We start from the raw sequence: 21,881 nt of genomic DNA on the forward strand, positions 1-21,881 counted from the left end.
TGACCAACGTATGCCGACTTATTCAGCTTTTACACACTACATTTCTCTGAATCCTCCACTCTCTCCACTCCAGCACAGATCAGACACAGTGCAGCGGGGGAGGGGTTCTTAAAGGGCCAGCTGGCAGCTCTGCTCTCAGCTCTGCTCTCAGCTCTGACACAGATGGCAGAGAGGGAGCAGAGAAGGGAGGGGCTCTTAAAGGGCCGGCTCTCAGCTCTGCACTCACACTGTGCAGCGCACTGAGGCTCGTATCTCCTAAACTACAAGGCCTAGGGATTTGCCGATTACACCGTTGGATTCGGGCCGGCGATCCGGCCGCGGCTAGGTGGGGGCTCAGGCCCTAACAACGCTGCTTGCAGCTTTAATTCTTTCTTTATTCCGCCGCCTCTTTGACGCTTAATTTGACCCCCTAAACATGCTCAAATGTCGATGAAATTTGGCACGCACGTCCGGTCTGGCGAAAAATTTTATATTTTAAAAAAAAAAACAACAAAAACTCAATAGCGCCACCTAGGCAGCCAAAAAACACTAACCAAAACTTTGGAGTACCATAACAGCTTGCACGAATGTCCCACAGACATGGGACAAACACCGTTGGACTCGTCTCATCAAGACGCAAAATTCATACACTCTGACCTCTCACCTATCTACAATACAATGTCCACAAATTGGACAAAACTGTCCAAAAAAACACTTTTTTACTCCCCGAACAAAATCTATCTCCTCCTAAGCCATAAATGGCATCGCTTCCAAACTTTCACACATTAATCACACAACTGTGCTCTTCAAAAATCTTTAAAGGCTAATATACTACGCGTTCGGTTTGGATTTTATAAGCCGTCAAAGTGGGGGAGACACGTTTTACGTTACAATGGAAGTCAATGGGGAGGCCGTGTCCTCTCATGATACATATTCTCTAACAAATGCTTCTCACGTCTATACCATACATCGCACAGCTTTTAAAAACATATCACTGTATTCCTGACAATAATCCCGACTAAAATATGGTATTTTGTGTTACTTTTGACCAACGTAGGCCGAGTTATTCAGCTTTTACACACGACATTTCTCTGAATCCTCCGCTCTCTCCACTCTAGCACAGATCAAAGAAAGTGCAGCGGGGGAGGGGTTTTTAATGAGCCAGCTGGCAGCTCTGCTCTCAGCTCTGACAGAGATGGCAGAGATTTGTTTACTGTAGTCATGGAAACCACAATTGGAGGGTCTCTGCCCTCATGTACATACTCTCAAACAAACACTTGTAGCTTCTAAACTAAAACACTCACACCTTCAAAAAAACACACCATTGAATTCCTGAGAAAAAATTCTACGCACTGATGTCTTTACATTCCACTTTTGACCCACATATGCTGAGTTATGACTGGTTTTCACAGTAAAACTGCCAAATCCTCCTCTCTCTCCACTCTGACAGAGATGGCAGAGAGCGAGCAGAGAAGGGAGGGGCTCTTAAAGGGCCGGCTCTCAGCTCTGCTCTCACACTGTGCAGCGCACTGAGGCTCGTATCTCCTAAACTACAAGGCCTAGGGATTTGCCGATTACACCGTTGGATTGGGGCCGGCGATCCGGCCGCGGTTAGGCGGGGGCTCAGGCCCTAACAACGCTGCTTGCAGCTTTAATTATTTTTCTTTCTTTCTTCCCCGCCACTTTAAACCTTAATTTCACCCCCTGAACATGCATGAAATTCGCTGAATTTTTGCACGCACGTCCGGTCTGGCAAAAAATTTTATATTTTAAAAAAAAATTTCACCAAAACTCAATAGCGCCACCTAGGGAGCAAAAAAACTCAAAAAAAATTGGGAGCGCTATAACTGCTTGCACGAATGTCCCACAGACATGGGACCAACACCGTTGCATTCGTCTCAGCAAGACCAACAATTCATACACTCTGACCTCTCACCTATCTACAACACAATGTCCACAAATTGGACAAAACTGTCAAAATTAGGACTTTTTTTACGCCCGAACAAAATCTATCTCCTCCTAAACCGTAAATGGCATCGCTTCCAAACTTTCACACATGACTCTCCCAACTGTGCTCTTCAAAAATCTTTAAAGGCTAATCTACTACGCGCTCGGTTCCCATTTTATAGGCCGTCAAAGTGGGGGAGACACTTTTCACGCTTACAATGGAAGTCAATGGGGAGGCCGTGTCCTCTCATGGTACATACTCTCAAACAAATGCTTCTCACGTCTAAACTAAAACTCTCACAGCTTCACAAAACACACCACTGGATTCCTCAGAAAAATCTCTACAAAAATATGGTATTATATTCCACTTCCAAGCAACATATGCGGAGTTATTTGATTTTCACAAACTAAAAATGTACACTTTTCGGCTGCTCTCAACTCCTGCACAGATGGCAGAGATTTGTTTACTGTAGTCATGGAAACCACAATTGGAGGGTCTCTGCCCTCATGTACATACTCTCAAACAAACACTTGTAGCTTCTAAACTAAAACACTCACACCTTCAAAAAGCACACCATTGAATTCCTGACAAAAAACTCTACGCACTGATGTCTTTACATTCCACTTTTGACCCACATATGCTGAGTTATGACTGTGTTTCACAGTTAAACTGCCAAATCCTCCTCTGCTCTCAGCTCTGACACAGATGGCAGAGAGCGAGCAGAGAAGGGAGGGGCTCTTAAAGGGCCGGCTCTCAGCTCTGCACTCGCACTGTGCAGCGAACTGAGGCTCGTATCTCCTAAACTACAAGGCCTAGGGATTTGCCGATTACACCGTTGGATTCGGGCCGGCGATCCGGCCGCGGTTAGGCGGGGGCTCAGGCCCTAACAACGCTGCTTGCAGCTTTAATTAGGGCCTGAGCCAGTCCCTGGCGAAGACCCTATTATGTTTCGAAGTCACACTCGCCACTTCAAAAGTAAATTTGACCCCCTAAACATGCATGAAAACTCACCAAATTTGGTAAGCACATCAGGTGCGGCGAAAAATTCGATAATTAAAAAAAAAAGAGGCGCTCTACTCAATAGCGCCACCTACATACACAAAAATCCACGCCACAGACTGTAGGAATGTCCTACAGACATGGGACAAACACCATTGAACTCGTCTCATCAAGACGGATAAATCATACACTCACACCCCTGACCTAACTGTAACAGGATGTCCACAATTTGGACACGAATGTCTAATTTTGGACAATTTTGCGCCCCGAACAAAATCTATCTCCTCCTGAACCGTAAATGCCAGGGCTTCCAAACTTTCACACATTACTCTCCCAACTGTGCTCTTCAAAAATCTTTAAAGGCTAATATACTACGCGCTCGGTTTGGATTTTATGAGCCGTCAAAGTGGGGGAGACACTTTTCGCCTTACAATGGAAGTCTATGGGGAGAGCGTGTCCTCTCAGGGTACATACTCTCAAACAAATGCTTCTCACATCTACACCATACATTCCACAGCTTTTAAAAACACAACACTGTATTCCTGACAAAAATCCCTACGAAAATATGGTATTTTGTGTGACTTTTGACCAACGTATGCCGACTTATTCACCTTTTACACACTACATTTCTCTTAATCCTCCACTCTCTCCACTCTAGCACAGATCAAAGAAAGTGCAGCGGGGGAGGGGTTCTTAATGGGCCAGCTGGCAGCTCTGCTCTCAGCTCTGCTCTCAGCTCTGACAGAGATGGCAGAGATTTGTTTACTGTAGTCATGGAAACCACAATTGGCACTTCTCTGCCCTCATGTACATACTCTCAAACAAACACTTGTCGCTTCTAAATTAAAACACTCACACCTTCAGAAAACACACCATTGAATTCCTGAGAAAAAACTCTACGAACTGATGTCTTTACATTACACTTTTGACCAATATATGCAGAGTTATGACTGTGTTTGTCAGTAAAACTGCCAAATCCTCCTCTGCTCTCCACTCTGACAGAGATGGCAGAGAGCGAGCAGAGAAGGGAGGGGCTCTTAAAGGGCCGGCTCTCAGCTCTGCACTCACACTGTGCAGCGCACTGAGGCTCGTATCTCCTAAACTACAAGGCCTAGGGATTTGCCGATTACACCGTTGGATTCGGGCCGGTGTCAAGGACGCGGCCGTAGGCCGCGTGGGGGCTCAGGCCCTAACAACGCTGCTTGCAGCTTTAATTAGGGCCTGAGCCAGTCCCTGGCGAAGACCCTATTATGTTTCGAAGTCACACTCGCCACTTCAAAAGTAAATTTGACCCCCTAAACATGCATGAAAACTCACCAAATTTGGTAAGCACATAGGGTGCGGCGAAAAATTCGATAATTAAAAAAAAAAGAGGCGCTCTACTCAATAGCGCCACCTACATACACAAAAAACCACGCCACAGACTGTAGGAATGTCCTACAGACATGGGACAAACACCATTGAACTCGTCTCATCAAGACGGATAAATCATACACTCACACCCCTGACCTAACTGTAACAGGATGTCCACAATTTGGACACAAATGTCTAATTTTGGACAATTTTGCGCCCCGAACTAAATCTATCTCCTCCTAAACCGTAAATGCCAGGGCTTCCAAACTTTCACACATTACTCTCCCAACTGTGCTCTTCAAAAATCTTTAAAGGCTAATATACTACGCGCTCGGTTTGGATTTTATGAGCCGTCAAAGTGGGGGAGACACTTTTCGCCTTACAATGGAAGTCTATGGGGAGAGCGTGTCCTCTCAGGGTACATACTCTCAAACAAATGCTTCTCACATCTACACCATACATTCCACAGCTTTTAAAAACACACCACTGTATTCCTGACAAAAATCCCTAAAAAAATATCGTATTTTGTGTGACTTTTGACCAACGTATGCCGACTTATTCAGCTTTTACACACTACATTTCTCTGAATCCTCCACTCTCTCCACTCCAGCACAGATCAGACACAGTGCAGCGGGGGAGGGGTTCTTAAAGGGACAGCTGGCAGCTCTGCTCTCAGCTCTGCTCTCAGCTCTGACAGAGATGGCAGAGAGCGAGCAGAGAAGGGAGGGGCTCTTAAAGGGCCGGCTCTCAGCTCTGCACTCACACTGTGCAGTGCACTGAGGCTCGTATCTCCTAAACTACAAGGCCTAGGGATTTGCCGATTACACCGTTGGATTCGGCCCGGTGTCAAGGACGCGGCCGTAGGCCGCGCGGGGGCTCAGGCCCTAACAACGCTGCTTGCAGCTTTAATTATTGTTTCTTTCTTCTCCCGCCACTTTGAGGCTTAATTTGACCCCCTGAACATGCATGAAATTCGCTGAAATTTTGCACACACGTCCGGTCTGGCGAAAAATTTTATATTTAAAAAAAAAATTTCGCAAAAACTCAATAGCGCCACCTAGGGAGCCAAAAAACTCGCAAAAAATTTGGAGCGCTATAACTGCTTGCACGAATGTCCCACACACACGGGACCAACACCGTTGCACTCGTCTCATCAAGTCGAAAAATTCATACGCTCTGACCTCTGACCTATCTACAACACAATGTCCACAAATTGGACAAAACTGTCAAAATGAGGACTTTTGCTCCGCCCCGAACAAAATCTATCTCCTCCTAAACCGTAAATGGCACCGCTTCCAGACTTTCACACACTACTCTCCCAACACTGCTCTTCAAAAATCTTTAAAGGCTAATATACTACGCGCTCGGTTCCCATTTTATAAGCCGTCAAAGTCGGGGAGACACGTTACACGCTTACAATGGAAGTCAATGGGGTGGCCGTGTCCTCTCATGGTACAAACTCTCGAACAAACGCTTCTCACGTCTAAACTAAAACTCTCACAGCTTCACAAAACACACCAGTCGATTCCTCAGAAAAATCTCTACAAAAATATGGTATTATATTCCACTTCCAAGCAACATATGCAGAGTTATTTGCTTTTCACACACTAAAAATGTACACTTTTCAGCTGCTCTCCACTCAAGCACAGATGGCTGAGATTTGTTTACTGTAGTCATGGAAACCACAATTGGAGGGTCTCTGCCCTCATGTACATACTCTCAAACAAACACTTGTAGCTTCTGAACTAAAAGACTCACACCTTCAAAAAGCACACCATTGAATTCCTGAGAAAAAACTCTACGCACTGATGTATTTACATTCCACTTTTGACCAACATATGCTGAGTTATGATTGTGTTTCACAGTAAAACTGCCAAGTCCTCCTCTGCTCTCCACTCTGACACAGATGGCAGAGAGCGAGCAGAGAAGGGAGGGGCTCTTAAAGGGCCAGCTCTCAGCTCTGCACTCACACTGTGCAGCGCACTGAGGCTCGTATCTCCTAAACTACAAGGCCTAGGGATTTGCCGATTACACCGTTGGATTGGGGCCGGCGATCCGGCCGCGGTTAGGCGGGGGCTCAGGCCCTAACAACGCTGCTTGCAGCTTTAATTAGGGCCTGAGCCAGAAGGTACTTCTGGGCGAAGACCCTATTATGTTTCGAAGTCAGAGAGACACGAAGTCAGCGCTAAAAGCAGTAAAAACACACACTTAGGAGCATCACAGGCCTCTAAAAACATCACAGGGGGGTCCGGGGGGGGGACGGGGGGTGAGGTCCCCCATTGAAACCAATGGTGGCAAAAATTTTATCTGAAATTGCAAAGTTTTTTTATTATTATTTTTCTTTCTTTCTTCCCCGCCACTTTAAACCTTAATTTCACCCCCTGAACATGCATGAAATTCGCTGAATTTTTGCACGCACGTCCGGTCTGGCAAAAAATTTTATATTTTAAAAAAAAATTTCACCAAAACTCAATAGCGCCACCTAGGGAGCAAAAAAACTCAAAAAAAATTGGGAGCGCTATAACTGCTTGCACGAATGTCCCACAGACATGGGACCAACACCGTTGCATTCGTCTCAGCAAGACCAACAATTCATACACTCTGACCTCTCACCTATCTACAACACAATGTCCACAAATTGGACAAAACTGTCAAAATTAGGACTTTTTTTACGCCCGAACAAAATCTATCTCCTCCTAAACCGTAAATGGCATCGCTTCCAAACTTTCACACATGACTCTCCCAACTGTGCTCTTCAAAAATCTTTAAAGGCTAATCTACTACGTGCTCGGTTCCCATTTTATAGGCCGTCAAAGTGGGGGAGACACTTTTCACGCTTACAATTGAAGTCAATGGGGTGGCCGTGTCCTCTCATGGTACAAACTCTCGAACAAATGCTTCTCACGTCTAAACTAAAACTCTCACAGCTTCACAAAACACACCACTGGATTCCTCAGAAAAATCTCTACAAAAATATGGTATTATATTCCACTTCCAAGCAACATATGCAGAGTTATTTGATTTTCACACACTAAAAATGTACACTTTTCGGCTGCTCTCAACTCCTGCACAGATGGCAGAGATTTGTTTACTGTAGTCATGGAAACCACAATTGGAGCTTCTCTGCCCTCATGTACATACTCTCAAACAAACACTTGTAGCTTCTAAACTAAAACACTCACACCTTCAGAAAACACACCATTGAATTCCTGACAAAAAACTCTACGCACTGATGTCTTTACATTCCACTTTTGACCCATATATGCTGAGTTATGACTGGTTTTCACAGTTAAACTGCCAAATCCTCCTCTGCTCTCCACTCTGACAGAGATGGCAGAGAGCGAGCAGAGAAGGGAGGGGCTCTTAAAGGGCCGGCTCTCAGCTCTGCACTCGCACTGTGCAGCGAACTGAGGCTCGTATCTCCTAAACTACAAGGCCTAGGGATTTGCCGATTACACCGTTGGATTCGGGCCGGCGATCCGGCCGCGGTTAGGCGGGGGCTCAGGCCCTAACAACGCTGCTTGCAGCTTTAATTATTCTTTGTTTCATCCGGGAATCTTTAACGCTTAATTTGACCCCCTGAACATATGTGAAATTCGCTGAAATTTGGCACGCACGTCCGGTCCGGCGAAAAATTTGATATTTAAAAAAAAAATTTCGCAAAAACTCAATAGCGCCACCTAGGGAGCCAAAAAACTCGCAAAAAATTTGGAGCGCTCTAACTGCTTGTACGAATGTCCCAGAGACACGGGACCAACACCGTTGCACTCGTCTCATCAAGACGAAAATTTCATACGCTCTGACCTCTCACCTATCTACAACACAATGTCCACAAATTGGACAAAACTGTCAAAATGAGGACTTTTGCTCCTCCCCGAACAAAATCTATCTCCTCCTAAACCGTAAATGGCACCGCTTCCAGACTTTCACACACTACTCTCCCAACACTGCTCTTCAAAAATCTTTAAAGGCTAATATACTACGCGCTCGGTTCCCATTTTATAAGCCGTCAAAGTCGGGGAGACACGTTTCACGCTTACAATGGAAGTCAATGGGGTGGCCGTGTCCTCTCATGGTACAAACTCTCGAACAAATGCTTCTCACGTCTAAACTAAAACTCTCACAGCTTCACAAAACACACTACTGGATTCCTCAGAAAAATCCCTACAAAAATATGGTATTATATTCCACTTCCAAGCAACATATGCAGAGTTATTTGCTTTTCACACACTAAAAATGTACACTTTTAAGCTGCTCTCCACTCAGGCACAGATGGCAGAGATTTGTTTACTGTAGTCATGGAAACCACAATTGGAGGGTCTCTTCCCTCATGTACATACTCTCAAACAAACACTTGTAGCTTCTAAACTAAAACACTCACACCTTCAGAAAACACACCATTGAATTCCTGAGAAAAAACTCTACGCACTGATGTGTTTACATTCCACTTTTGACCAACATATGCTGAGTTATGACTGTGTTTCACAGTAAAACTGTCAAATCCTCCTCTGCTCTCCACTCTGACACAGATGGCAGAGAGCGAGCAGAGAAGGGAGGGGCTCTAAAATGGCCGGCTCTCAGCTCTGCAGTCACGCTGTGCAGCGAACTGAGGCTCGTATCTCCTAAACTACAAGGCCTAGGGATTTGCCGATTACACCGTTGGATTGGGGCCGGCGATCCGGCCGCGGTTAGGCGGGGGCTCAGGCCCTAACAACGCTGCTTGCAGCTTTAATTCTTTCTTTCTTCCGCCGCGACTTTAACGCTGAATTTGACCCCCTGAACATGCATGAAATTCGCTGAAATTTTGCACGCACGTCCGGTCCGGCGAAAAATTTTATATTTTAAAAAAAAATTTCACCAAAACTCAATAGCGCCACCTAGGGAGCCAAAAAACTAAAAAAAATTGGGAGCGCTATAACTGCTTGCACGAATGTCCCACAGACATGGGACCAACACCGTTGGAATCGTCTCATTAAGACGAAAAATTCATACACTCTGACCTCTCACCTATCTACAACACAATGTCCACAAATTGGACAAAACTGTCAAAAAAAGGAATTTTTTACTCCCCGAACAAAATCTATCTCCTCCTAAACCGTAAATGGCATCGCTTCCAAACTTTCACACATTACTCTCCCAACTGTGCTCTTCAAAAATCTTTAAAGGCTAATATACTACGCGCTCGGTTTGGATTTTATAAGCCCTCAAAGTCGGGGAGACACGTTTTACGTTACAATGGAAGTCAATGGGGAGGCCGTGTCCTCTCATAGTACATACTCTCAAACAAACGCTTGGCACGTCTACACTGAAACTCTCACAGCTTCACAAAACATATCAGTCGATTCCTCAGAAAAATCTCTACAAAAATATGGAATTATATTCCACTTCCAAGCAACATATGCAGAGTTATTTGCTTTTCACACACTAAAAATGTACACTTTTCAGCTGCTCTCCACTCAAGCACAGATGGCTGAGATTTGTTTACTGTAGTCATGGAAACCACAATTGGAGGGTCTCTGCCCTCATGTACATACTCTCAAACAAACACTTGTAGCTTCTACACTAAAAGACTCACACCTTCAGAAAACACACCATTGAATTCCTGACGAAAAACTCTACGCACTGATGTCTTTACGTTCCACTTTTGACCCACATATGCTGAGTTATGACTGGTTTTCACAGTAAAACTGCCAAATCCTCCTCTGCTCTCCACTCTGACACAGATGGCAGAGAGCGAGCAGAGAAGGGAGGGGCTCTTGAAGGGCCGGCTCTCAACTCTGCAGTCACGCTGTGCAGCGAACTGAGGCTCGTATCTCCTAAACTACAAGGCCTAGGGATTTGCCGATTACACCGTTGGATTCGGGCCGGCGATCCGGCCGCGGTTAGGCGGGGGCTCAGGCCCTAACAACGCTGCTTGCAGCTTTAATTATGATTCTGATTCCATTTTCGATACTGCTTAACGATTCGGTTCCTTATTGATTTCCTTATAGACTCTCATTTGGAAAAAAAAAAGAGAACAAACAGGTCAATTAGCATAAACTTTGTTTAAGTTTAGAAGTAACATGACCTGTGGCGCTAATATAATAGGCAGTGTTAGTTAGTTAATTACCTGCAGTATTAACAGCAGAGGACGTGCTAACGTTGCTGCTGCTGTTGGGTTGAGATTCATTCCGGAGCGGATCGAAAACACAACATTTAGTCAAAGTTATTGCATGCTGTGTGTGCAGATGTTTCTGCACATTGGTAGTAATTAATCCCTTTACCATTACTTGTTGCACTTTGCAGTTTGGCCTTGGTGTCTCGCAGTCTCTCTGTGTTTCCACAGATCCACCAGAGCCCCAACCGTCGCCTGCTTCCCCCCCCCCCCCCCCCATTTTATCCCCTGCTGTTACACCTGGGCTCCCCTTCCATGAACCAGTCTACCATCCAGTCCCCCATCAAGCTGGCTTGCTCTCCCTTACATGGAGCCCTCTCTTCTCCCCTCCACTCCCCTCCCCTCCCCTCCCCTCCTCTCCTCTCCTCTCCTCTCCTCTCCTCTCCTCTCCTCTCCTCTCCTCTCCTCTCTCCCTGCACATTTTTGGAACTGTCATTACCATTACTTGTTGCACTTTGTAGTTTGGCCTTGGTGTCTTGCAGTCTCTCTGTGTTTCCACAGATCCACTGGAGCTCCATCTCTCTCCTCCAACCGTCACCTGCATCACCCCCCCACCCCCCTTTGTTTATCCCCTACTGTTACACCGGCCTGCGCTCCCCTTCCATGAACCAGTCTGCCATCCAGTCCCCCATCAAGCTGGCTTGCTCTCCCTGCCTCCCCTTCCAGAAGCTTCCTTCTTCAACTGTTATTAACATTTCCATGTTTCATTTTGTATTGTAAACTGTTTTCTTGTCTGTACCAACATCTACTGCACGTCTGTCCGTCCTGGGTGAGGGATCCCTCCTCTGTTGCTCACCCTGAGGTTTCTCAGATTTTTCCCTGTTAAAAGGGTTTTCTATGGAGTTTCTCCTCAGTCGATGTGAGGGTCTAAGGGCAGAGGATGTTGTTATGATGCCATGTGAAGCCCTTTGAGACAAACTGTTGGTGAAAACGGGCTCTACAAATAAAATTGCCTTGCCTTGACTTTGATGAAATATCTTCTTTGCACGTATTGCATGTTGCCCTGTTATCATCCTTTCACGTGAAATGTAACTTCACTTTCAAGCATTTGTGCAACTTTGGCGCAGTGTTTCCTGCTGGATGCACTGGTGAATGATGTCGCCACGCGCATTGCGTTGCAAGCTACGCAACGTTCGTAGTGATGTCATTCATGCCCATTGGAATCGATAAGAGAATCATTTGCAAAATTGGCAAATCATTCCAAGGAATTGAGACAGTGGGAAACGGTTCTCAACAAGGACCAGTTTTTGATTCCCATCCCTATTCAGACATGCCCAAAGAAGGTACTGGCATTCATCTCATCTTAATCAGAAAATGCAGAATTTGCTAAAATTCATAAAATCCATCTAAAGTATGCTGTTTGCATGACTGTAACCAAAATAAAAATATTGTCATTTTTGGAATGACAGCAGAAGATGAGTGTGAATTTAAGTGTGGCCATTGACAGACTACAAAAGTGCTATGATGTATTTTGTAGCTGAGTGAGGTGATCTGAAAATGGGAGTGGGGGCTCTTTTTGATCAAAGAAAGCCTTCCGTTGGTACAGAGCTGGCCTTGAGATGTGACATCTAAATCAGAAACTTAATGCATGAGGTAAAAACATTGTCCTAATGTGTCCATTAAAATATATTATTTATATATAATCAATCATAATAGGAAGGTAACTAGATTAATAAAGGGCATTTTAATTAAAGAATGAGAGACTATGTGTACCAAAGTTAAAAACTCTCATCTTTGTTTCTTCGTCATGATTTGTGCTGTGTATCACCATGAAATGTTAATCACAATTCTTTGCCACAAGCATCCTTCAACACAGTGCAACAGGTTCGCTCTGCCTTCTTTTCTAATATAGTTTGAAGCTGTGCATCGAACTCTCACAGGGAATATGACCCAAAGCTCCAGCTCTATGAGACAGCATTAAAATGATTTATTTTCATGGAAGAACACGTGCAAACTTGAAAAAAACCTTTCATAGAATGAATTTTAGGTGTTCAGTCCATTACTAAGAGTGTAGTTGCTCCTATGATCAGCAGAGAACAGCTGCTCCACTCCTCTGCCATCATTCAATTTAACAGAAACCACCGCAGTGCTGCCAGCTCAGGAATAAAGCACTTACAGCCTACACATTTACAGACTGCACAGAATGACAAGAGAGACAAAGGAAAACAAGTTGAGGTAAATTAAATATAAGAAGACAGTTGAGATGCAGTGATAGAAAAAGCCTCTGAAAAAAAATGAAAATAATGCAAAGCACTGTGATTTTAATGGAGGAAAGTAAGAGTGACTCATGTAATCACCAGGCAATAGTCATTGTAACAATCAAAGGGTATCTGCAGGCAAAGATATATTTAGATTTTGCTACCTGAATTAAGTTAACACTAATTTAAAACAGTAAGTCAAACTGAGTTACGAAATCTTCAACTTCTGCAAAAACAGAAGATATAATGTGACCAGATCTCTGACTGTACCGGCAGATACCCTCAAAACAGTAAAGGTGTCTTTGTTAACTACTTCTGCAAAATTTCTGATAGGACAGGTGCGATCTGCTTTCAGTTTCCTCACCTTGAAAATTTGCTAGGTCCCTCTCCGTCCTCGTCATCAAAGTCCATTCTGAGAAACAACCACAGAAAACAGAATTACTACTTCTATGAGTCGAGAAGTTAACAGCACTTTCTCATGGCTGCTCAACAGGTAAAACCAAAAAAAACCACAACAACAACACATTCTCACTTCCAACTTGTCAAATATGAATGCTTAGTCAAGGGTTCTAAGCTTCAAACATTTAATCGCAGAATAGGGATGAGCATTTTGAATTTAAATGTCCTTAATCCATTATTAGAGATAAAGCAATTGACTGATTCATCATCACTTTGTTTAATATCAAAAATACCTCCTGAGGTTCAGAATTGTATACAACAAGACGAGGTGATACCTAGTACATTAAATTTCCCAGCTTCCTGTTGAGTTAAAGTAATGGCCCCAATGGACGTTTTTCTAAGTCTTGTCATGTTACCTAGCATTTTCACGCTTCATGTTTTCACATTTCATGTTTTCAGATTTTATGCATGCATATTCCTGCTGAAAAACAGAAAACATAACCATCTTGGTGGAGGTCACATAAAAAATGATCGTAACTCAAATGCATACTAATGAATGAAGAAAAACGGTCCCATTCCTTCTAGTAGCCACATTGCGAGTAGAAAAAGCTCTGTTCCGTCTTCTGCGGTGGCCACACTAACCTCCCCTCCCCAACTGTCAGTTAGGTGTTTGTGTGCATGACAGACTTTTGGTGGAAAGTACTCAAATGGATTGTGTGTCTGGTGACCTAACTCAGCAACATACACACAAAAACACAGAGCGAAATAAATAAAGCAATAATAGCATAGAGAACAACAGTCCCTGGTGCTTCCCTGTCATGTTTATTTGCCTGGATCCAGGTCTACAGGTATCATTTATTCATGTTTGTGTAGGCTAATGCCTGTGCATGGCTAAAAGACATAGTTTTGGCTCCCAAAGATTGGACCCTTTCAACACAGCCTGATCAGGAATATTGCAGGTCCATCTATATGTGTGTGTGTGTGTGTGTGTGTGTGGGAGGGGTGTTCAACATCTGTGTCTGGACATTCAGAATGGCAGAACAGCTCATTCAAAATACAGAACTGAGTTTTCATGTCACACCTCTGCTATGGAGCTCTACATACAGCAGTAAACTGAAACTGCTTTGTTCAGGGTAAGGAGTGCATCTTCTGGAGGCTTGCTCTCACAAAATAAATTTCATCATATGCATTCAGAACAAGAGGAGCACTTTCCTCACATAGGAATGTCCCCATCCATCTATCCAACCATTTTCTTCTGCTTATTCCTGTTAAGGGTTGCGGGGGGGGGGGGGGGGGGGGGGCTCTAGACAGGTCGCCATCGCAGGGCCAGCATACAGAGACAGACAACCATTCACACTCACTCACATTCATACCTACGGTCAATTTAGAGTATCAATCAGCCTAGTCCCCAATTGCATGTCTTTGGACTGTGGGAGGAGGCCGGAGTACCAGAGAGAACCCACGCAGACACATGGAGAACATGAAAACTCCACACAGAAAAATCCCGTGCCCGAGCTGGGACTCAAACTCAAAACCTTCTCGCTGTGAGGCCACAGTGCTGACCACTGCACCACTGTGCCACCTAGGAATGTCCCCATTCAGGCTAATGACAGGATCTTTTTCATAGGCTACCAGAGTCTCAAGACCATCCTCCTGAGATGACGGCAAAGATAAGGGAGCTTATGTCAGGACACAAAGAGCAATCGTTACTCATTCAAACTGTTCAAGACATGTCAAACAAGGGACAGAGCTGGACAGGTACTCCATTAACCTTTATTTTTACCCAACTATAAAAAACTCAACATTCCATACACAACCCAAGGTTCAATATATATATGTGAAGCTAATTTTGTTATTTCCACAAGGGAACAAAAAACTTGCTAGTGTGAAACTGCTACACACACACACGCACGCACACACACACACACACACACACACACACACACACACACACACACACACACACACACACACACACACACACACACCCTGCCCTTGAAGAAATTATCAATCTGTGTCAGTTCATTCAGTTACTCTTGCTAGAGATGGCAGTAACACTGTAATGCGATGAGAGAGCAGCAACATGTAAAACATGAACATTCATAAAGATCACTGCACTTACCAGTTTAAAAAAAAATGCCATACCAACATTCAAAGCAGCACATGTCCACATAGTTCAAGACTCAGAGGGGTGCTTGGTGTCTTAGGAAAGGTAACATTCTCAGGTGTTCTTCTAATTTAGAGGTCCTGGCAGGCTTGTGCAGACCTTTTTATCTCCTGAGGGAATTTACAGTAGTTATTGTGATAGCTGTTTACATCCCATGGATGCTAACGTTAGCACTGCCCTCTGCCTCCTGCTTGCTAACATCAACAAAAAACAGCTTTCCCACCCTGATGGAGTCTTCATTGTTGCTGGTGACCAACCAAGTGTGCTTAAAGACTGTGCTCCCCAAATTTGTCCAGTTTGTGAAGTTTGCCACCAGAGGGGATAGTAATCTGGACCATGTTTATTCCAACATTAAACATGCTTACAGAGCTGCACCCCTCCCCCATGTAGCTGGATCTGACCACCTCTGCATGTCCCTCACCCCTACCTACACCCGCCTGCTGAGGAAGACAAACCACAGACAAGGACAATTAAAACTTGGCCTGAGGGAGCCCTCTCTCAGCCACGGGACAGCTTCTCTGGAACTGAATAGGATTTATTCTCCAGCCACAACCTCCAGGAGTAAACTGACACTGCACTCTCTTACATCAAAAACTGTGTTGACACTGTCACCATCGACAAAAGGGTCAGGGTTTTTCCGAACCAGAAACCCTGGATGAACAGCAAAATAAAATCCCTCTTGAAAAGCCGCAACACCACCTTCAAGACAGGGGACAGTGCCTTGTACAGCCCCGACCTGAAAGGAGGCATACAGAAGGCCAAGGCAGCCTATGAGAAGAAAATTGAGGACCACTTCACTGTGAATGACCCCAAAAAGGTGTGGCAGGGGATAAACCACACAACAAACTACAGAGGCAGCAACCAGGTGACTGCTAGGACTGAAGCCTCGCTGGCAGAAGAACTCAACTGCTTCTTTGCCCGCTTTGAGATGGACAGACCCTCAGCAGCCACACCACTCCCTTCTCCCTCCAGCACCAGCACACTGATGCTCCAGGAGCATGCAGTGCCCTACAACATCCAGAGACTTGAGATACCAAGGGTGGATCTCATCCACCCCAGGAGCTTCGCCAGTGCAGAGTTGTTTCATTGCCTCGGGGACTTCTGCCCCAGAGATTGGACGACACCCCCCCCCCAAACTCTGTTTCCACCTTCCAAATATCACACCACTGTTTTTCAAGTTTGATATGTTGCTTAAATTGTATCTCCCTCTCTCTCCATATATATATATATATGGAAGGCGGCACAGTGGTGCAGAGGTTAGCAATGTCGCCTCACAGAAAGAACTCCCCATGCCTGCATGGGTTCTGTCAAGGTACACTGGCTTCTTTCCACCATCCAAAGACATGCAAATGGGGACGAGGCTGATTGATACTCTAAATTGTGCGTAGGTGTGACTGAGTGTGAATGGTTGTCTGTCTATATATGTTGGTGCTGCTATGGACTGGCGACCTGCCCAGGCTGTACCCCGCCTCTCGCTCAAAAGCCACTGGAATAGCCTCCAAACTGTGATGAGAACACATAACGAAAAAGTAACAATGTGTCATTATCTGTGCTCAGGTGTCCTCACTGGGCATCCGTGTTCAAAAATGTTCTTTGAAAGGCCGCTGGCCTGTCAGTCACACACAGGAACCCAAATTGAGTCTCTCAACTAATGAGAGATTACGGTCACACTTTAGGGGTGTTGTCTCCATCTGGGTTAGATTTTTGGCTGATATTCCAGGCCTTAACCATTCCATAATCTGAACCCAACAAAGGCTGATCAACCATCAATGAGGAGCATCACCAACAAAAGTAAGTATGGAACATGGCAGTGGACAATCAGCTTCTTGGACACTTCAGTATTACATACCTTCCACCTCCAACAAATCATTAAGTTCACTGTCCTAGAATTTAGCTTAAGTTAAGCGCTACTGTCATTTCAAACTTGTAGTCATTGCCAGCTGACCAAGACAAAACATTTACCTGCATCCAAGGCCTGCTGGCGATTAATTTTATATGGTAGCTAAACAGCAAAGATACTCACCCTCCAGATCTCCTCTTGCCACCACGGCCTGGTACAGCTCCACCCATCCTCACCTGGCTGGGCCCAACAGCTCCCGGCATTGCTACTGTCCCTGGCAGCTCATTGCCCATCTCTAGAGGACAAATCATAACAGCAGAGGGTGAAAGGGAGCATCTTTCATCTCATCATTAAACATATAGTGCTTCACACAAAAGCTTCTGCGAATGCTTCAGATTGTTGAGCAGGAAGCATTCTTCAACATAAGGACTGCCTGACGTCTGACATTACTACCAGTAAAAACACACGTCAAAGAAATCCCAAATGTAACCTGATGCTTTCGTATACTCTTCAGAACAGTCAATAAAACTATGTAAACTCTGCTAATGCATAATGTGGTCTCCAATTTTGTAACAAGTCAATGCAAAAAATTAAAGGTATATAGCATAGCTGTAATTGCACCTGCATGTGCAGTGTTCTATGTGAATGAACCTCATTCAATATTGTGGTGGAATTTTGTAGAAGATGAAGGAATTTGTCAGACAACAGACACAGGCTGGAAACTCAAGAGATGTCTAACACTGGACGACTTTACTGGACATCCATGACAGATGTGCAAGGTTCGCAGTGAGATGAGGTTGAGTCAGCTCTCCCAGAGCATCTAATCTGACATTCATAAAAAGTCATATTTATAATGTCGGGCACAACCCAGTATTAATGAACCAGAATATTCTGCGCAAATGTGACGTTCACTTAGTCTGAACACAGCTACACATATAGATATTGCTGCCACTGTGATTGTCAGCTTTACTATCAGTTAGTGTTCTGCCTACAAATTTATGACTATGACAGGCAGCAGAGGTTCATCACTGATTGAATTGTACCAGATGCCATGCAAGAAAGTGCGAGTGCACTGGGATACAGGATTACGGATCTATGAGAATGCAGACGAGGCAGCCTGGGACCTGAATAAACATGGACGCAAAAGCCCTTTTGAGATGCAGAATGTGCCAAATTTGCAGCAGGAGGTGGGAATATGCCATCTTGTCTATGTGAAATGTAAGCATAATATTCCTCTTTCCAAAAAAGCTGCCACTTGTGTGAGTGTAAACATGTTATGTGATGTGTAGCATGAAGTTGCATGTGAACAGTGACTGGCCAAAAAACTGAAAAAACAACAAGCTGATAGGACAATTTATAGGATAAGGGACACTCCAACAAATAAGATAACATATAAACCCAAAGAGATGGAAATTTGTGGGAATTACTACGGGAAGTTGTACAGCCATCCCCCATCAGCAGACAATAACCAAATAAAACCCTTTAACCTCTAGAGACATGATTTTCTAACCTCCTCGATAGAAAAAGCAATAACTAGATTAAAAACAAATAAATCACCCGGAAGTGATGGCCTGCCACTGGAATGGTATAAAACATTTAGTGAACATCTTATACCATTACTTGAAGCCTCATTTAATCACACTCTTAGTTATGTGAACTCCCGCCCTCTTGGAATGAAGCTGTAATATCTGTGATTCCAAAAGGAAAGAGTAGTGAGAGTTGCTCAAGTTATAGACCCATTCAGTATTGAACATAGATTACAAACCATATAGAGCAATTATTACAGAAAGATATGAATATTTTATGAATGCTATCATAGATGAAGACCAGACAGGCTTCATCAAAGGATGGAAACCCAAGATAACATAAGGTGAATACTATACATCATTGAACATGTCAAACGTAATAATATCAGTGCAGCCCTAATAAGCCTTGATGCAGACAAGGTGTTTGACAGTGTCAGCTGGACCTTCCTTTATCAGTTGCTTGAGAAATTTGGACTAAATGACAAAGCTATGCAGTGTATTAAAAACTTTAATAAAGATCAACTGCAAGGATGAAAATAAATGGCAGTTTAACTGATTAACATTACAGGGATCCACTAGACAGGGTTGTTGTCCATCACCAAACTTATTCACAATCTTAATAAAGCCACTGGCGCAGGCGATTAGGCAAAATGGTGATCTTAAAGGGATAAGGATTGGGGATGGAGAACACATCATCTGACTTTTTGCTGATGATGTTATATGTTACTTAGAGGACCCAGACAAGTGTCTTCCTATTTAAACTGATCAATTACAGGTGTAGGCAGCACAGTGGTGCAGTGGTCATCTCTGTCGCCTCACAGCAAGAAGGTTCCGGGGTTTGATCACTGGCTTGGGCAAAGGATTTTTCTGTCTGGAGTCTCAATGTTCTCCCTGTGCCTGTGTGGGTTCTCTCCAGGTACTCCAGCTTCCTCCCACAGTCCAAAGACATACAAAGGGGGACTAGGCTAATTGGATACTCTAAATTGTCTGTAGCCGTGGCTGTGAGTGTGAATGGTTGTCTGTTTACATTTTCATTTCATTCATTCCATTTTCAGGAGCTGAAAGAAGACTACGGATTAAGCAATCAGAATCACTAGTTATTTGCAGTTGAGGGATTATTTTAACAGATAATTTAGTAAATGCAAATCACTCATATTTAGGCTTTGTTCTGGAACTTCACAATTTTGAGGAGACTTTGACTATTGTCAAGTTTCTGGGCTATGATGTATCGAAATTGTGTACAGTGTTGTAATTTTGTTGTTTTACGGCTAATACTATATTAAGGGAAGGCAAATACTTGTTTAAAAAAGTGTTGGTAGCCCATAAAAAGGCTATTACAAGGAAATGGTTTAAAGCTGAACCACCAACACAAGACGAAAATTGTGACTGAAATATACAACATGGAATAATTAACCTATGGAATAAGGACTCAAGAAGAATAATGTCGAGAAATGGGAGAAATGGACTTTGTTTACATATCAGTGACAAGTCAAGAGGATGAGCCAATGAACTTGTCATAGAAACTGACTGACTTTGTGGAGACAGAGCAATCCAGACCCTTTTATATGTTTTTGGTTTCATGAGTTTGTACGTTTACACTTGAAAAGTAATAAAAAAGAAAATGATAAAAAAGAAAAAAACACAAAATTAGATTCTGAAAATGAACCCCACTTCAAAGTAATTAAGTGACCAAAACAAATATATCTCTTCAAAAAACAAACTCAGTCTTGTATGTGTTTCTACTTTGGAATATGAATCTTTTTCTTTGCTTTTCAACATTCTTAGGCAGAAGTTGAGATCTTGGCGCATTCACAATGTCCCCAGCAGTTGAAAAACCCCTTTCACTCGAGACAGAGGTGGTGAATCCCACTCATGCAGTTGGACAGTGCTGCTGGTTTAGTCCCTCCAAAGAGACCTTCCGGTGGTGACCTCTTGGAACAAGGTTGTCGCAACTCGGGTACTGTTGTATCTGGCTGGTCAGCAGGATGCTCTTCTCCAGGTGTTGAGGCACTGGTACCTGCTCCTCATTCATCTGTTTCCCCTCAGGAAAAGAGGTTGAAAATAGCAGAGATTGAAATAAATAAGTAGATCTGTGTGACAGACACCGAGGTCTCATCTTACCACAAAAGCAACACCTGCTAAAACCAAAAAACTACATCTGGTAGGCATTTACAAAAAGATAAATACGATAAATCATACAAAAATATACATGCAGTTCTCTATATAGAAATCAAATACATGATTATGATTATGATTATTATTGTTATTATGAATAAAAAGACAGAAACAGAAAACTACCTTGTTGTGCAGCTTTCTCCCTTAGACTATGGAACACATACCGGCGCTGGTCTTCCTCGAGATGAGGCAGGGTTCGAAATGTGGGGTCCACTACAGAGCACACCGGTGTAGTTGTATTCCCCAATGTATCTATTTGACAGGTCGCTGAGGATAGCTCTCTTCATTACACTCACAGTTGGGGAGTATTCTCCATTGAGTGCTCTGCTCGATCAAGTGCTTTAAGGGCACAACTAGCGACACAGTTGGCCGTCTCCTGAGGTTTAAGCAAGCTCACAATGGCCCTCATTTATCAAATGAACGAATCAGAGGAAATGAGCTTATGTTGGGCCTACAATCATTCCAATGTACAACTCGGCATTTATCAATATGAACATCAACAGAAGCTACAATCAAATCTCACATCAGGTCTGACATTGTGTGGGCACATTTTCAACTCAGACTGCCTTGAAGGTGAAGCACAGGAGATCTGATGGAGGATTGTTATGAGACCATTCTGACGGTCATCATTTAAATGCCACATTTAAATTCAAATATAGATAATCGCAGATACACAGTTACAAGAGGGTGGAGTCCTCTCTTTGCTGAGCAACTACACAGCTTTACATTTACATAATACATTTTATACATGATAAACTGCAACAGAGCAAGAGATCAGGTTCAAAAGCACAGCGATATATAGACAAGTAACAGTAAATTGCTGTGTCAAGCTACCACAGGAGAGGGAGCTGTTTGGATCAGCAGAGGAATTGCTGGGGAGAGTTGGGGAATTTGCTTAATATTGCACTGATCAGGGTGTTGATGAATGTTCCAATGTGCACCCTGGTGCCTCCTCCATACATCTGTACACCTACCGACTACCTCATAATCGTTAATCAATGATGCCCATCATTAATCAAATAAATATTACAATATCTGCAAGTATTTTATTGATGCCAGAAACCATGTTGATCGTGGGCTTTATCAGTGACTTCAATCTCAAGCACGTGTTCCAACTGTCATGTCAAATACATTCAGTTGGTT

The 21,881-nt window shown here is 43.7% G+C and overlaps 1 protein-coding gene across 2 annotated transcripts in view; it reads right to left on the reverse strand.

The window, feature by feature from the left end:
* arnt2 (aryl-hydrocarbon receptor nuclear translocator 2) overlaps positions 1-21,881 on the reverse strand; it is a 152,492-nt gene that overhangs the window by 111,705 nt on the left and 18,906 nt on the right. For both annotated transcript variants that reach the window (XM_086223068.1, XM_086223060.1), the window contains exons 2-3: positions 17,221-17,332; positions 12,996-13,043 (exon numbers count right to left, since the gene is read on the reverse strand). In XM_086223068.1, the coding sequence (XP_086079194.1) occupies positions 12,996-13,043; positions 17,221-17,332 (160 nt within the window). The remainder of the gene's footprint in view (positions 1-12,995; positions 13,044-17,220; positions 17,333-21,881) is intronic.

The sequence above is a fragment of the Aulostomus chinensis genome, chromosome 2, assembly GCF_037954235.1.
Source record: "Aulostomus chinensis isolate RoL2024-O1b breed Wild chromosome 2, RoL_Achi_v1.0, whole genome shotgun sequence".
Classification (NCBI taxonomy): Eukaryota; Metazoa; Chordata; class Actinopteri; order Syngnathiformes; family Aulostomidae; genus Aulostomus; species Aulostomus chinensis.